Source organism: Miniopterus natalensis, chromosome 12 (assembly GCF_054644295.1).
Source record: "Miniopterus natalensis isolate mMinNat1 chromosome 12, mMinNat1.hap1, whole genome shotgun sequence".
In the NCBI taxonomy this organism is placed as follows: Eukaryota; Metazoa; Chordata; class Mammalia; order Chiroptera; family Miniopteridae; genus Miniopterus; species Miniopterus natalensis.
Genome location: NC_142092.1, coordinates 44566105 through 44584547, shown reverse-complemented (window position 1 = coordinate 44584547; position 18443 = coordinate 44566105). Strand labels below are relative to the sequence as shown.

The window sequence follows — 18443 nt, the reverse complement described above, 5'->3', positions numbered from 1 at the left end:
TCACAGCTGTTTATCCAAGAAAGCATTTTCCAAATACGGAAGGCAGAACCCAGAATGTGCCATGGGATTCTGCCTAATCCCTGTTCACCAATAATAACAATAATATAACTTATGTGCATCCATACTTCACACTTCCCATGGTGGCTACATCACAGCCCTGAGTAGCAGGCAGAAGAGACTTGTTTTCCATTTTACATGATGGAAAGTAGGGTTCAGAGCAGTTAGATGGGCTGTTCAGAGCTACACTCTGCATGCATATTGCCCGTGAGAGCAGACCCAGGTCTGCTGTCTGCTGGCTCCGTGTTCCTCAGCACACTAGCCATGCTTGGGGTCTGGAAAGAATCCAGGTTTCTTACTTAAGAAGGTTATGTTGGCTATTCCGAAGCCCTTTCCCAACTGAAAGGTTATGGTTCTGAAATTTAAAGTATTTCTTTTCCTCCACTGGCCAATAAAGCTATAAGATTTTGTCCTAGGCAGTGAGCTCAGTGTTCCAGGTGGACCTGTAATGACCACTAAAGGTCTGAGAATTCACCAGGTGACTTCTCCATTTCCTAAGGGGAAGACTAGAAGAGCTCGGGTTGTGTTGAGAGCATTAGGGAGGTCAGAGTGGGAGAGCGTGGCTTTTCCAGAGGTTCAGGCACTGGCTCTGCCACCTGGATAAGCTATGGAGCCCCAGGAAAGTGACCTGCCTCCTCTGAATATTACTCTCCTCATCTGTATATTGTTAAACGTGGTTAAGAAGGTTACACATGAAGCTGAGATATAAAAGGGGGCCAATAAACATTAGTCTTCCTTACAAGATCCAACATCAACCCTCTAAGACGTTAATGGGAGTTTATGAAGGTCACAGTTGTGTCCTACAATGAAGCCTAATATGTTTTCCAGAAGAAATTCAGGACCTGCCCTCAAAGAGCTGGGAAGAATTCAGGCATCTGTGGCACTGCAAGAAAACACGCTGATATCGACTTAACTCACTCTGCAACTTCACTTTGGGCCGAATGTTCCCCTTTGCCCTTAAAATTTGGCATTGATCTTTTTTTTAAACCCTTGCAAAACCCAGGAAGGTTCCTGTGCTCTATGCAAAGGCAGGGAGGGAGCCTCGAATCCTCCTCAGCCTCCGCTGCCGTATCCCCGTCATCAGCAGCATGTGAATGAACCAAATTATCTCCAGGGCTGAGGGCGTGGGCCACATAGCCAGGCTCCGCAGTTATAGGAACCCAGCGTCATGTTCTCCACCCCCTTAGGTGGCTGATGCTGTCGTAGGGCTGTGAGGGAGGAAGCCAGCCTGGAAATGCCATGTAGGGAAGAAACTGTTCCATTTCAGTGTTAGGATTCTAAAATAGCTGCTAATAAAATGCCTTCATACTGTGACACTTCAATATAGACACCCACAAGGATACCTTGACAAGCTGTTTGACTCCTCACAAGCCTTTTCTTGCTTTTCCTGCGCAGGGCCCCCACCAGTCACCCACACAGATACACAACCGTGCAGTGACATGGAAGGCCAGCAGGGGTCTGCCGAGACTGCCAGGCCGGCTGGGGAGCCCTGGCTCCCTGCAGGAAGGAGGCATCCCTGCTCTGATGTTGGCTTGTCCAGGGACTTGTCACATCAATTTAAACCTGCTGCTTCTTCTATCCCTCTCTCTAGCCTCATGTTGTCTTTGATGAAGCTTAGCTAGAGCCAAGCACACCGCCTAGGAGGAGAGGGGAGAGCCTCAAGTAATGTTTCATTTACCAACTCGGAAATGCCATGGTTCAAGGAATCTAGGTTCTGATGGTAAGGAGAACATAGTAGTGATTAAAATTCGAAGTGCCTTTCCCATTGGAAAGTCCTAAAAATCCATTAGTTACTGTAGCACCATCTCCATCAAGCAAATAATGGGTCAAGTTTGGACCCATTAATGGAGAAAAATTTTAACAGCATTTTACGTGGTTTTGCAGCTTGCTAATTAAGATCTTTTTATGTTACTATTTAAATCTTAGCATAGGTGAGACTATGTTATGTCCCAAGCTACTTTCTGTAAATGCTGCTGAGCAGGGCCAATATGATTCTTAAACTTGACTGCACATCAGACTCACCTAAGAAGCTTGTTAAAAATATAAATTCCCATTCTCATCCCCCAGAGATGCTGAATCAGTGAGTCTAAAGTGAGGCCCAGGAATCAAGATTTTGAAGAAGGCACTCTGAGCTATTCAGATGTGCAGTCAAGCTTGGGAACCTAATAGCGGGAGGTGCTCTAGCGCCAGGTAAGATAACACTGCTCTGCCTCCATTAGCATGAAAAGAACTTGAGAAGTTGTCTCACAGTCAGATATCACAAGCAACTGTGTTTGAAAATTCTCTTAGTGGAGCCCACCTTGGAACTTGCTTTCATCTGGTAAGTAGAATTCCTCAGGTTACATGCCTGTACCTAGTTCTCCTGACTACCAGTGGAATGATCACCAAGAGAAGCTGCTGCAGCTCTGCCGAGGGACCAGTTCTGGTGTTTTTAATGTCTTTATAAGCACCCAATATCAGGTTAGGCTGTTGTAACAATCTGTTGGAGTTTTCTCTGTTTAATGGAGATAAAATTGCTGTGTAACATCATATGTTTCAGGTGTACAATGTTGTAATTCGACATCTGTTTGCAATACAAAGTGAATGTCTAGGAGTTTTATAGTTCTTCATATCTGGACAAACAGACCAAGCAGAAATAGGAAATAACTACGTGAGGACAGAATTCTAGGAAAGCTTATGGAGAGTTGAGAGATGAAGTCAAGTCATGCTTGGACTAAGGAGTGATCTCCATTAGGAAGATCCACTACGGTGACAGCATCTTCACTTTCAAAGACTTCCAAGAAGAATATCATACAATCTTTCTTGGAACCTCCTTTCAATTATCATAATCAGTAAGAACCTAGAAGTGCCTAGCACTGTGAGGCATAATGAAGGCCAAAATTAGAAGATATACATTGTAATAAGGTCACCTAATCTTGTTTATAACTTCATCATTTGCAATAGTCTTTAAGTTCACCAACCCCCCATCTGTAATTCTGCCTTTAAGACGCAGGTCAAATTTGATTTCTTCCAAAGAATTTCCTAGATTTTATCTCACTTCCCAGTAAAAGTCAATTTATTTCTACTCTTCACAACATGTACCACATGGCCCAGTATCAGAGTGATTCATTTATTTCTTCTCCCCAGGAGATTTTCAGTTTTCTTTAGGGGACAGAACATATCTCACTCAGTATCTACATATTGAGGAGGCATGCCTAAGAATGATATATGAAACACAATACCATCTTGGATTCATTCAGTCATTTATCTATCCAAGGTGTTCTGTCCCTGCCCAAAGGACAAAAACTGTGAGAAAAATGTGAAAAGTATGGAGCGTTATTAATATTCTGTCCACACATCTTTCTCCAAAGCCTTCTTGAGCCAATTCATGCTTGGAGCCTGGGGAATCTCTCACAGGTAGCAGGGAAGCTAAGATAATTTCCTCTTGCTCAATATTCACTGGAGATGGAGAAAATATACTCTCCTACTTAAGTCATAATCTTGTGTAGGCAGGAAAACTTTAATTGTAGAAGAAGTATTGTGTAAATATAAGTTATTTAATTAAAAAGGGGGAAAAGCTTTCACAGGGAGTAGTTGTTCTAAAAGAGGTGGGAGAACTTGTTTTCTTTACTGCAGTTTATAAGTGCAGTTCACTGATAGGTTTTTCAAACAACATATTTATCACCAAGAGAGATGGAAACTGCCTTCTACTTCTAGGCCAGCCCATCCAAGCCAATGGTCTATGGCTACCTTCTTTCCAAGTGCACTTAAACAAATAGTTAATTTCTGCATATAGCACTTCTATGTACAAGTCGATGGGCTATTGACTTCAGGAATAAGGGACTCAGAAGACTGAAAAAACATAGGGGATTTATCCCATCTCCTGCTAACAGTCTTCACTGGTTAGGAAATGCATTAACACCAGGGACCTGGCAAAGGTTCTCTAGGCCAACTCTTCTTTGCTGGCCTCGGCCACTTTTTATAGCCCTTCTTAAAAGGCCACATAGCACAGTAACTGAATAAAGACTGAGGAGTTCTGCAGCAAGGAAATTATTGTTTACCTAGTGATCCGAGATCTCTTTTGTTGGTGAACATCCACTGTCAACTCATGGACCCAGTTTGAGAGATGCTGCTCTAGGCCAATCAAAGATGTGCAGGAATGGGGATCTGGGACTCTGTTGGGTGGATCCATTTTCATAAGCTGACATAACACAATCTGATATGTCCCTTTCTGACATAAAAACTCTCAGTGGCTTCCCACTGCCAAAAGGACCAAGTCCAAAGTCTTTGGCATGACAAACAGGCCTCTGTGAAATCTGATAATAGCCTAAATAGCCTCCTTTGTTTCCTCAGATGCATACAAAGGAGTCCCCATGCGGGCCACACACCCTGTGATGTTTACACTGCCATTTCTTTTCATATGCTAAGCCCTAGGCCAAGATGTCTCTCTCCCTCCTGTCCTGGGCCTTCTTGCCAACAGAACAATTTAAGGTTTGTATCTTAAATACCAGCTCAAATGTCTTACCTGTGTGAACCTACCTACTCTGATTTCCCAAAGTAGACTGGTGGCTTCCTCCTTAGGTCTGCCAGTACTTATCTCTATTCCTGCATGTATCACGCTGTTATATGTCTGAAAACTCCTTCAAGTCACAGGCCATGTGTCTTTTTTATCTGGATTCCTTTAGTATCTAATACAGCATCTAGCACTTAGTAGCTGTTTTATAGACATGTGCTGAATGAATGAATGAATGAACACTCACCCACACTCTTGCAACTCCAGAGCTTATGTAAAAGGTTCTTAAGGAGGCTTGAATACAAACTAAACCAATTTAGAATCTTGAAACAATTTATGCAAATCTAGTTTAATATAGATTTAGTCTGAACTCAATGTTCTGATTTCTCTTCGGCAGACAGGTTCCTGTAAACTGTGCTCTAAGTGTTGTGTAAGACATAAATTGAGGATGATTTCATAAAATAAATAAGCTCTTATGTTTCTGGGTCCAGTTTAATCAAAAGGCTGCAAACAGAACTGCCTATAATTGCTCATGTGAAAGCTAAGAGTCGTTGTGTAAGTATTATACATTAAGGGGGAAGATAAGAAATTATACATTCAAAGAGAGTTAATGACATAGAGGACATTCCTCTTTTAGGAAGGGATGCCGTTGCCTCTTAAAGTGAACACTGTGCCTGGTTTTTAAGGGTTCTAAGCAGAGTATACCAAAGGGAGTTTTTCTTCTATAGTATAAATGCAAATAAGTTTTAGCTCTAAGCTCTCCATTCAAAAGAAATTGTCCGAGATAAGAATGTCCCTGTAGCTCTAGCTTTACTTCCTGAAGCCAGTGCTCCTAGCCTCAGAGCCAGGCCCACCTGCACATCTGAGTATCATCTGTATTCATCCACAGGGCTAAGAAGAATCACTGAAAAAGGGTTTTCTTGGTGTGCGGCCTGTTCAACAATCATTGATTGCCCGCCTAGTACAGTCAATCTGTGCAGATACAAAGATGTATAAAACTTGTCTTCTCCCTGCTCTCATATTAGTGAGAAATATATATGAACAGATTTCCATGATGCAACATGCTCTATGCTATAATGCTGATTTATATGAAGTATTGAGAGACTACAGATTTCGTGAGCAATTATTCTGCTTGGAGGAAGTCAGGGAGCAGGTGAAGCTGGAATCGCCTCTTAAGAATTAGCAGACATTCACCAGGGAGATGCAATGATACACCTCAGAGGAAATGACATGGGCATTTTACACAACCACACACGAAAAACATTTGTGGAATGAGTCAAGATCTGTCCACCTACCTATCTATCTAATCTGCCTACCTACCTACCTATCTTATCTAGAAAAGTTCATATTACATGAAACTATTCCTTAAAAAATAAGCACCTTCTTTTCAAAGACTGAGGTATGAAAGTTACCTCTTGATTATTTCTGATGTGCTTGTCCAGTTTTTAAATTATCTAAGCTTTCTCCTCTCCTCTGTGGTTCAGGGCTTATTTCCTAGTTCATCACCCCTCTTACTCCAGGGTGGGCAGGGAAAGGTCCTGAAGTTCAAGTAAGGTCTTTTTGCTAGCACAACCCATCTTCTTTTCTCTCTGCAGCTATTAAACTAGGATTGAGCACCTAAAAGTGATTTGTTGGACTTTGTTGCTAATATCATTTTAACACTTTAAGATTCTGTCCATGGCCTTGTTTAGCCAAGTTACACTCATTTACTTTGGTCAATGTTCACCCTAAATCAATTTGCCTGTTCTGCTTCCTTTTCTTTTCTTAAGTGGAAGATGAATTAAAGGATAGAATTTCTTACCACCGCCACATAAAACTAAAGCCCAAAGGAGAAAAAGACAAAAGCCTAGGATTTCAGAGGTTAGAGCTCTCTATTCACCAACAGATCACATTCATTTTAAGCACATGTCCAACCCTAATGGTGAAAACCACCAAAGTACAGATTAGAAAATTTCAGTGGATTCCCTGTGGCATGGTAATGACCACGTACAGTGAGATCCTAGGTCTGTGATAGACAGAAGGTGACAGAAATCAGGTTAAGATGTTCCCTAAATGTCAGTTTTTACCAGTGGTGGGAAGAAATAAAAACAAAATAAAAGATGACTACTGCAGAGCTGCTAATTAAAACAATTCAGAGACCATAAATGCTAGAGTAATTTTGGACCCACCGTATCAGGCTGGTTTCAACGCAAATGTAGCCTTCCAATTTCTCCCTTCATTGGGAAGATATAATTAGCTCAGCTGCAGCAGGGTGGGAGCCTAAGGCAGCCGTTTTTCCTGGTGCTGCCAGCTCCCCCAGGATGGAGGGACAGCTGCCCCCCCCTCCTGCCCCGGACTGCACAGAGCTGTGGTCACCCCACAAGGCTGCTCAGGAGCCACCACCAGCAGAAGGCTCAGGCCGCCAGTGGGACTGGTTCTTGCTAAAATAGAAAGGACTTGTTAGTCTTCAGTAAAGTTGACTCCAGGCCCAGTGGCCATCCTTCTATGTAAGATAGCCTTGGCTAACACAAAAACCCTCCCCCATTACCATGGAGGAAAGAATATTTAACACAGGTGATGACAGGCCACATCAGCTACAGCGGCTCGTCGCCTCGGACAGCGAAGATCGGAGGAGAATCAGGAGGAAAAGGTGAGAAACCTGAGCCGTCGGAGAACACATTTCCCAGCGGCTGCGGCAGAGAAGCTGAAGAGCCACCCTGATGGGGGGGTTAACGCCAAGCTCACAGACGCTGCAGCAGGTAGACAACTCCTGTGAGCGAAGGGGCGCCCCGGGAATGGCCGCGGCGAGGTGGAGCTCGCCCGCACACAGCACGGCCTCTGCCGTCTGTCGGGCAAACCCAACAGAAGGGACTCCACTGATACGCTTTGGATGTTTTAACAAGCAGAGCGTGTTCTGCAGAGGAGTTCCGCGGCGATAAATGCTCTCATGGGACCCAAAGGGGAACCATCGTTTTGAAGTTTTACCGAAGGCAAAGTGAAGGTCATTCCTTTCTTTGTTTTCCTTGGCTGCAGTCACACCACCAGGTCTCACATCCCTCCTCCACCCCCCCATAACTGAGGCCAGCTTAAGGCTGGTTCCCTTCCCACTTCTCAGCGGGAGCAATAAACAGCCGAGCGAGCGTGGCAAACCCTGCAAACCCTGCAAGCCCTGCAGCGGCGACTGAGCCGGGGCCACAGCGCGGGCAGGGCCTGAGGAAACGTGGCCTCTGAAGCGTGTTCCTTAACGACTGGGGTCGTTCCAAGAGCACGTAGGAATGAAGGAACTGGGACGCATTCTTTTTCCAATCAGTTCAGAAGGAAGTACTTCAGGAATATGTCATCTAAGTGTGGGGTGGGGGGTTCTTTTTAACAAATGTTCAAATACGGTAGATGACAAAGTGACAGTATTTTTATAAATGACCAAGACTGACTCCTTAGGTCCAATGTCGCCATCTTGCTAGTATTTTCCTTTTTCAGGTTTTTAGAAATCGGGGTATAATTTATATGCCATAATATTTACCCTTTTAATGTATACATTCAATAGTTTTTAGTGTATTTGCAAATATACTCAACAACCGCTATACAGTTCTAGAACATTTTTATCACCCCAAAGGGGAACTCCATATCCAGTAGCTGTCAGTCGTCATTCTCCATTGCCCCCAGCCCCTGGCAACTACTAATCTACTTTCTACCTCTATAAATTTGCCTATTCTGGACATTTTCTAGAAATGAAATCATGTAATATGTGATCTTTTGTGCCCGGCTTCTTTCACTCCCCATAATGTTTCCAAGGTTCATCTGTGTTATAGCATGAATCAGTGCTTCATTCCTTTTAAGTAATAAGTAATATCTCACTATATAAATTACGATATTTTTATCTATTCATCAGTTGATGGACACAAACTGTTTTCACTTTATAGCTATTATGAATAATGCTATTTCATCTGTGTGTAAGTTTTTGCATGAACATATGATTTCAGTTCTCTTGGGTATATACCTACGGGTGAAGTTGCTGGGTTACGTGGTGACTCTCTGCTGAACATTTCGAGAAACTGCCAAACTGTTTTCCAAAGCAGCTGCACCATTTTACAATCCCACCAGCAGTTTATGAGGGTTCCAATTTCTCCACATCCTTGTTAACACTTGTTTTTCCCTGTCTTTTTATGACAGCCATCCCAGGGGGTATAAAGTGGTATCTCATTGTGGTTTTGATTTACATTTCCCTAATGACTAATGATATTGAGCATCGATTTATGTGCTTATTGGACCATTTGTATATTTTCTTTGGAGACATCTCTACTTCAATCCTTTGCCAATTTTTTAATTGGGTGGATAATCGATTTGGATAATGACATGGTTGAAAACATTTATTAGGCACTTATTTTGTGCCAGGCACTCTGAGAACTTGGTTAACTTACTGCTAAAGAGAAAGCTTTTGCTTGAGCCACATGTTTCTCCCACATGCTCATCAAGATCAGCAAAGCTTTCCCTTAGGGAAGCACCATGTGTTTCTTTTTCTCCTGAGACAGGGGAGTCACCCCCATCCCCACCTCCCACCAGGGAAGCAGAGCTAACAGAGGAGATGCACCCATTGGTAATAAACACCCTCCCTCATTTTAGATATCTAGAACAAACCAGTCATCCGTTGACTCAGGACAGGTGATTTGAAGCTCAATGTTGAATACCTGAAGTTGAAACTATGCTCATGTTTTCTATAAATACACCCAAGAAAGTCTTTTCAATTTGATCTCCACTCCTTCTTGATACATAAAATGTAGACAATGCTTAGGGAGGTGACAAAGAAAAACACACCCACAAAACAATCACAGAAGAATATATAGCAAGGCAGTGGATTCATTGTCTTAGACCAGTGATTTTCAACCTTTTTCATCTCATGGCACATACACTAATTACTGAAATTCTGCGGCACACCAAAAAATATATTTTTTGCACACCTGACAATAAAATAGATATAACTTTGACTCATTCATACCAGACAGCTATCACTGTGTTGGCTGTTGTCATTTTTTTATTCGACAATCTAAGGGAAAAAAGGTCAGTGCCCATGACTAACTAGTCAAGCACATGGGTTGAAAAACGCTGTCTTAGACTAATTGTAGCAAAATTGGCTCAGCTAAATGCAGAGGCACTGGAGGGGAGTGAGACTGCAGTGCAAATTATAAGAGACAAACTAGAAGGCTCCTTCTCAAAATACATCATAAAGGGAGGAGCAAAAGTAAGGAGAGGCATTTTCTTCGCCAGTCCTACCTTATTACGAAAGTTAGTCAGGCTACACGTTTTACCCTCTTAGGCTCTCTACATAGGGCACATTTATTCCTTTCCCTTCCCATTCTCTTCTTTTCCCCCTGAAATTCCAGAAAAACAAGAAAACTGAATTGAGGGTTTCAGGTGGTGGAACACCACATGAACCTTCGCTTTTAATATCATGACTTCAAGGTTTCTCAAGTCCCAAGCTCTCAGTTAACAAATCTAACAAGCCAAAGGGGCCAAATCCTGGTAATCGGTGGATTTAAATTATTGTCTGTAACTCTACCCCTTAGTGCTTCCGATGCTGGGACCGCGGCGGGCTGGGCGGGGCTTTTCAGAAATAGGTGGGATGGAGCTTCTTGTACGTCACCAAATGGCCACTAGCTAATTCGCTTTCCACCAAGATGGTTCTGTGTGCGAGCTTCCAAGGTCTGGGGTACTATGATTTCTATGAATAAGTTCATCTTAGGGCAGACCTCAAACAAAGGCTCCAGACATAATTTCACAGAATGAAGTGCAAACCTCAAAATCCTTTCACCTGATGTCCTCCAGGAATTTCCCCAAGCCCTCAGGTCTCCCAGGCAAAATCCCCAGGCTGAGGACTGTCCTCACCGACATATCACACACTGCTCTGGAAAGAGCAGCGTAGGTGCTGTGGACAGAACTGTGCTCTCCCCAGATTTATGTGTTGAAGCCTTAATCCCTGGTATCTCAGAATATGGCTGGTCTTGGAGACAAGGCCTTAAAGAGGTGACTGAGTTAAAGTGTGGCCCTAATCCAGCCTGACTGGTGTTCTCATAAGAAGAGGGAATTCAGACACACAGAGAGGCCCCAGGGCTGTGTATGTGAGGACACAGAAGGACAGCACATCTGCAAGTCAAGGACAAAAACCTTAGAATAAACCAACCCTGCAGTCACTTTAATCTGGGACTTTGAGAAAATAAACTTCAGTTGTTTAAGTCACTTAGTCCTTGGTACTTTGTTACGTCAGCCCTAGCAAATAATACAATCAGGGACTCCCAGGGAAGCAGGGCCCTGGGGTCTCCTGGTGGGCACAGCCACTCACCCTGTAGTAGTCAGTGCTGTACACATCCCGGGACATGCCAAAGTCCCCGATTTTCACCAGCAGGTTCTCGCCGACCAGGCAGTTGCGGGTGGCCAGGTCTCGGTGCACGAAGTGCTGGGACGCCAGGTAGACCATGCCCGCGGCGATCTGCTGGGCGATGTGCAGCATCTGCGACTGCGTCAGCTCCGTCGGCGGGTTGCCTTCAGCCATCAGCCCGGCGTCGGGTCCGTGTGCCCTGCGGAGGACACAGAAGGAGTCAGTGGAGCTGGAGTTCTTTGCCTGGAGGGGCCCTCTGCCACCCATCAGCTGCTGGTGCTAAAAGGCGCTGCCTGACTTAGCATAAAGAGGAGCGAAAGATGCCTCACCCACAGTTATACTTCAGAAACACCCAGGCTTCAGTTCCCAGAGAGTCTAGAATCCCCAGGGCCTTGTGGGCCTGAATGGTGCCCCCCGCCCCCAGCATACAGACAGGTTCATGTTTTAGGGGCTTCAGAAGTATGCTGGGGTCAAGCACTGGCCAGAACCTCTGACCCTGAAAAGCAGTAGGTAGCTGAAGTAAAACAAACAACAAAATCAAAATAAAGAAGGAGAGTTTGGCTCTCCTAGAGCAATGGAGCACTGAGTCCTCCGCCCCCTACCCCGCCCAGCCACGTTGCAGCCAAGCACCTCGCACCCAGGCCGACCTCTCAGAGTGCCCCACCAGGGCCAGAGCTGGCATCTCTGGTCTTTCCAATTCCACCTCCTCTGCAGTTGGGCCTCATTTTCTGCAAGCCCATTCCAGCAGAATCCCAGGGTGTCCTTAGCCTGGACATTCATTCCCTGTGAACAATACCATCTCCTTGTGCCCACCTCTCCCCCTGACCTCCAGCTCAACTCCTGCACTGGCCACCACATAGGATAGCTCCTTTGAATGACTACACATTTATTCCTTTATTGTGTAAGTTTCATTCTTTACACTTTTTTGGGGGGGGAGGGGTAGAGTATGATATTTCATATCTTCTCTTTCTCCTATCTTACACACCAGCCTTTTCCTAGCTGTGGAATGAATTTAAGGCAGTGATCTTCAACTTTTTTCATCTCATGGCACATAAACTAATTACTAAAATTCTGGGGCACACCAAAAAAATATTATATTTTTTCTGATCTGACAAAAACAGTGACTTTGACTAAATAGTCAGGTATTGCATGTTTTAAAAATTATTGCAGCACACCAGTATGCTTGCCACGGCACACCTGTTGAAAATCGCTGATTTAAGGCATTGTGACATTGATAGATGTTTTTGAAGGGGAGGGTCCCAGTTTTAAGATGCATGCCCAGTGTCCCCTCTGGAACCCTGTGTGGTGAGCCAAGATTGGTGTCACTGCCCTGAGGAGGTGCTGCAGGGCAAGCAGTAAAAGTGCGGTCAAAGGGCTTCACCCTTCCAAAGTCAGTGCCAATGACATCTCTTTCTAGACAGCTTGAAGTACTTAAATAAATATAGAGGATTTTAAGTGAATTTTAAAGTGGTGAATATACCTGCAGGGCGCCAGAGCTGTATGAGTATTTGAAAATGAGGGAGCCAGAATTCTCCAAGAACCCCCATCTGGTGTCGCCCCTCCCCTCACCCGCCAGCGCCACCTCAGATGGGATAAGCTATTTCAAGCATAGGCATTTATTCCCCTCTCTCATGGCTCCAGCCAGCAGTGATCCCCTGTTCCCTTGATTTCCAAACCGTGCTGCCACCTGATCTTTCATTCTTGATTTTCAGAGAATAAGCACTGGACAAGAAGGTGGGGAGTTTCCCAGTCTCCGGAGTGTCTAGCACTATGATCTCGGGAAGGCTTTCAACTTTTCCGGTGTATGATTTCCCCATTAGTCAGAAATACAAAAGGATATTGTGCTGTGTGACCATTTAGGTGCCCTCTATCTCTAAATATCCGATTGTACCATTCCTAGGGAGGAGCTTCCTGTTTTTGCACAAGGCGAGTCCTCACACACTTATTTCACCTCCACTCCAACCACAGCCCCCGACCTCCTCTTGTCACACTGAAGAGCAGTGCAGGGGAAATGCCTGGTAGATCTCTTCAGGTCAAAACCTCTCGCTGGAGCAAAAAGCCTCACAGTGCAGTGGGCGAGGCTCTGGGATCAGAACTGAATCTGAGTCCTGACCTAACACACTAGCTATTACCTTGGGTGAGCTACAGATCTCTCTGGACCTGCCTCCCCGCTCTGTAAAGCGGAGATACTGCTTCGCCTTCCTCAGTGCACTGAGGGAGGAACAATTGGAACTGTTCCTCCATTTATGGTGCTTTGTGGCCTTTCGTCAAAAAGCCAGAGACCTTTGCCCCTCCCTTTCTATGTGTTTGTTGTCACGAATTACCCCTATTTACGCTGTAAGTCCATTTCCAAATTGCAGTAGCTGGTGTCTTCTCTTTTTTAATGTTTTTACCTCCTTTAACCTTTATAAAGAGTAAAGGGGGTCAAATATAGGGTGACAGAAGAAGATCTGACTTCGAGTGATAAACAGGCAATTCAATATACAGATGGTGTATTATCAAATTGTACATTTGAAACCTATATAATTTTATTAAGCAATGCCACCCCAATAAATTTAATAAAAAAAAACAAAAAAAAAAAAACAGAGAAAATCTTGCAAACAAAGATACTCTTGAAAAAACAAATGGAGAGGTGACATGACAACACAGCTTATCCTTTGGGCATTTCTTTTTTGTGATTGGCCTGTGACGGCATCCTTGGGATTCCACAGGGCTGGCCCTTCTCACCTCACTAAGGATTATTCAAGCCTAACATTTCCCGGCACTAAGAGGCAGGGGAAAATGAGAATGTTTTCACTCATCATAGGAGACAAAGCTCTTAGGTGACCTTCAAACTAGGAGAAGGACCTAGGGGAGCACATAAACTATGAGAAACCCTGAAATACCCAGAGAATCTAGGCCAGGATGAAATATTCATAGATTTAGTGCAAAGAGTGGAATAAGTTGTTGATTTGCTACAGCCTAGCTAAACTCCTCTAAGAATCTGTCCATTGCAAAATCTCCAGGGAAAAGGAACTATTAGAGGCCAGTGCAAAAGGCCACCTCCACACAAAACCCCAGCCTCCAGCCTCACACTCAGAAGGCTCCATAAAGCTGGCAGCCCTCGGAAGCCTCCTGCACTCTGAACTACTATGTTTGGGGTGGGGCAGCCTCCTGCTTCCTTCTAGGTATTTGAACAAGGCTCCTTCTAGTGGGAGAAGCCTCTGGATGCTTCCCTTGAGCAGAAAGTCCTGCTGTAAACAGAGAACTTGTTTAGAGGGCAGGTGAGTCTTCTAAACAAGCTCTTAAGAAGAGTATAAATAAAGTTAGCACAACAGCCCTCTGTTTCACTCCCCAGGTTACCCTGCAGCTCTTGGAAATAAACATATCTCATCTCTTCCAGGAGAACATGCTTTAAGAGGGAAAAAGTACCATCACACACACACACACACACACACAGCCCCAGCGTGAAGAGCAGGAAGATTCAGGGCGCTTCTGACCAGGGAGGCTGCTCACCCTTCCTCGGCTTGTAATCTCTCCATGTGGGTTAGTCGGCCCTTAGTCACACTGTCTGGCTCTGGAATTCTGTAGCACACCACTTTCCTTCTGATTTTTTAGCAGCCGCCTCCAGGAGAAGTGCTGCAGTGGTGGAAAACTATGGGTTTTGCAGCCAGAGGCTATGGGTTTGAATCCCAGCCCTGTCACCCACTAGCTGTACAACTCAGTTTCTTGAATTGCAAAATGGGAATGATGGCAATAATAGTTTATAAAGTGAGTTATAACACTTAAAATGCTTAGAAAGGCTCAATAAATATTAGTTCTTACTGCTTGAAAAAGCCTTCTTTACCTTCTCCTCATTAGAAGGGAATTCTGGAAAGATCTTAAAAGAGAAACTCTAATCTCCTGGAAAGCAAGGTCTGTGTTTTACTCTTCGTTTCCCAGCCGACCTAGCATAGGGCCTGACCACGTTGCTGCTGAATGGATGCCCTTTGGCCGAATGAAAAGGATGGGGAGATAGCTGTAGGCATCTGTCTTCACAGGCAGTGCTGATGGCACTTGGGGACACAGGCATGGCAGTGTAAGGGCTGGGTTTCCTTCCAGAGAGAGAGGATAGACAGATCACAGCACCGTGTTGCACCTGAGAACCTGATTCTTGGCGTGGGAAACCTCTCGTTCCCAGAGTTCAGCAGGTTCTGAAACTGAGCAGAGGAGGTTTCCAATAGCTTCGCTCCCTGAGCAAAATGCCGAGGAAGAACCAGGTGCCTGCTCTTTCTGGAAGGCAGGAAGGAGGGCTAGGGAGAGGGTGATGGTGCCGAAAAGGAAAGAATCAACACACACACACACACACACACACACAGGTGCATGCTTATATGCACAAGCACAGTCTGAGCTCTCAGAAGCATTTAATCGCATCCAGGTAGATATGTGTGAATTTATTATGTTACAGTTTTTGGAAAACACCATTTTTAATTAAAGAAGTAGCCTAGAGCATGGGGCCAAGGAAAAAATATTTCTCCTATGAGCAGCTAGACCTCAACCAAATTCAGCTCCTTCTTCTCCTTTCCCATTAGGTCTGAAAGACGAGACAATGTGTGGAAGCTGCCATCACCCACTGTCCTATCACCTGCAAGAAAAACTTTGCTGACATTGGCTATTGCACGCTTAGGGCGATTGTCTCTGAACACCATGAGCTGGCCCCATATTCCTAACCTCGCCTGCCATTCCGTCACCCACACAGTTAGAGGCAAAGCAGAGAGAGGGGCTCATCCCAGCCAGGACAACGAAGCCACACGTGTATTCATGAGGCCGGAGATGGTGAAAGGGATCAGACGGTCACATGACTGCATTTCCAAACACAGCAACAAGCTCTCCCCCTTCCACGGCTCCCTCAGCAGCTGGCGTATTGCTTAGACTGCACAGTTCCTGGATCTTCCAGCGGCTGCATGAAGCCACTGGAGCTGATTGCAGTGGGAAGCCCTCTTCAGCGCCCACAGAAACCAGAGGCGAGCAGAGGTGTAGGCGCTGCCATAACATAGAAAGTACAATAAACATGCCAGGAAAATGTGGCAGGGAAGAAGGGTGTGGGGACAACATTTATTTATTCCCTCCCATCACAATAGTGCTGACTGTTCCCTCCCATCACACTAGTCCTTAATGTCCATATTATCATACCCCTTTTAAACATAAGGAAACTGAGGCCAGCAAGAGCAGGTGCAAATCGGTCACCTGCCCCTCCCATCGTTCCTGCTTCTCCTAAATTACACCATCTACCAAGAAATCGCAGGCAGCACTTTGCCAATCCTTTGAAGCCGAGGGGCAGCTCCCTTGGAAAGAAAACAGCATGTTGGAGGCAGACGTGGCCTTGGAGGCACCTCCAGGCCGTCTGAGCCACAGGGCCTGCGCACCCGGAGCCCACTCCTGCCTCGCCCCTCGCCGCCCACTGTACCTGAGGAACTTGTTGAGGTCCCCGTGCTTCATGTACTCAAAGACCATGATGAGCGGGTCGCCCTCCACGCAGACGCCGTAGAACTTGACGATGTGCTCGTGCTGCAGGTTGGTGAGCAGCTCGGCCTCGCGGTGGAAGTCCTTGCGCGCGTTGTCGCTGGCGTCCTTCAGCGTCTGGGGTGAGAGGCAGACGGGAGAAAACCAGCATGTCTTAAAGGGAGGGTGTCAAAGGGAAGGCTGTGTGCAGAAGGAATCACTTCAGTGGCTCGGAGCTGCCTGATGGGAAGGAAGTTCAACTCCCTTATTGCACAAAAGATTGGAAAATGGCCTCATTCCTGAGGAAACAATGTTTGTATTAGTAACTGAGGAAAAGCCCCATGTGGGTCTGCAGAGGTGGACAGTTTATGAAGCACCTGCACAGATGTTTCCTCATTAAGTTAGGGACATGAGCCTTTGGTCTTCACCCCCTTTAACCCTGCTCTGGCCTCAACTATGGCCATGGACTTTGCTTCCATTTAGGGCCTGTTGTGCTTATAGGATGCTAAGAGCACCCCACCTCTGTTCATATAATTTTCTTAAAACTTTATATTATGGAAATGCTTAGAGAGAAGAGCATAATAAGCTCTCATGTACCCACCTTCCAGCTTTCACAATGACTATTTTGCCAATTTTATCATGTGACGCTCGAAAAAGCGTCTCCCACTGGTGCCCACACGCACTGCTGGCTCAGGAAATATCCCTGCCAGCAAACCAGTCACGCTGCCAAGACGAAGATGTCCAGGGCCATGCCAGCCAGGCTCTGGGCACTTTGTTCTCGGCTCAGACTACCCTGACACCACAATGTCAAGTCAAAGCTAGCATTTGTTGAAGCCACACACATGTGCTGGGCTTTCGTCCTGTGCTAGTCACTGAGCCAGGGCTGCGGTGGCATCAACAATATACCATGTAGTGTTGATTCAAATGCTGAAGTGTGTGTGTGTGTGTGTGTGTGTGTGTGTGTGTGTGTGTGAAAGAGAGAGAGAGAGAAAATGAGATTGTCACACAGCATGGTAGAGAAGACAGAATTTTCCTTGGGGATGGAGCACCAAACTGACAGAGCTAACAAGCATCTAATATTTCCATTTCCCAAAAGCAAACTACTATGAGAAGAGACTTCACTCTTACTTCAATTTCAAAAGCTGTGCTTCAGAACCATTTTTGGATCTAAGAGAGATTTCACTATTCATGGGGCAAATGCATCTCAGAGACTTGGCCTTATCTTATGTGCCCATCCATTTTTGCATGTTGGATCCTTTCTCTAAATTATGATTCAATTCTATTTTAAGAGATTCTGAAAATATGGCGGCAACAAGTTGGGCAAAATCAACTTCTGAATTTGGCACACTGAGGACCAAATTTTTCTAAGGGTGGAACCACAGTCAGATAGCAATCAGAAGTTGGAAAAATCTTGCTATCAACCCTATTTATAAAAATCATCTCTGTTTCAGTACCATGGCTGATTGTCATTTTATTCAATTAAGGGAGGCTTGGCTGGTTCTTGGAGTCCTTTGGCAAGGAGCGTGAGGTGGCAGCCTCACACTTTGACAATTCTCTCCACTTGTTTCATTTTGATAGGCACATTTGCCCCACCATTGATCATTGCTATTTCTTTACTCCTAGTGTCTGCTTTGTAACTTCATTTCTTTTTATTTCTCATGAATTTCCTGACACTGCAAAGCTTCCATCCTTTCTGAAGACATTCTCAAGGGAGAGATCTCATCTGGAGCTAAAGTGAGTTACTGCCTGGAGTACACATTGATTCAGAGTTGGAAGAACGGAGTAGCATGAAATAAACCAGCACAGAACTGAGAAGTTATTGAAGTAAAATAAAAGAAAGGATGATTAACATGCATCTGAAATGCTTCAGTGAAATAATAAAGCAAACAGGAAGCTAGTGGGAGAGACAAGAGAGTTTATTTGAAATCATTGTGTTATTGGTAATTGTAGGATCTGACCAATGATTATGCATTTCAAAATATAGGTGGTTTAGGAGACACAAGGGAAAACAGAGATGTTGGCCTGACCAGCGTGGCTCAGTGGTGGAGCGTCGACCTATGATCCAGGAGATCCCTTTTCGATTCT

The 18443-nt window shown here is 44.9% G+C and overlaps 1 protein-coding gene across 3 annotated transcripts in view; it reads right to left on the bottom strand.

Annotated features, from left to right (window-relative positions):
- NTRK2 (neurotrophic receptor tyrosine kinase 2) overlaps positions 1–18443 on the bottom strand; it is a 283569-nt gene that overhangs the window by 42660 nt on the left and 222466 nt on the right. For all 3 annotated transcript variants that reach the window (XM_016223028.2, XM_087822730.1, XM_087822731.1), the window contains 2 exons: positions 16324–16496; positions 10863–11097 (listed from right to left, as the gene is read on the bottom strand). In XM_016223028.2, coding sequence (XP_016078514.1) covers positions 10863–11097; positions 16324–16496 — 408 coding nt within the window. The remainder of the gene's footprint in view (positions 1–10862; positions 11098–16323; positions 16497–18443) is intronic.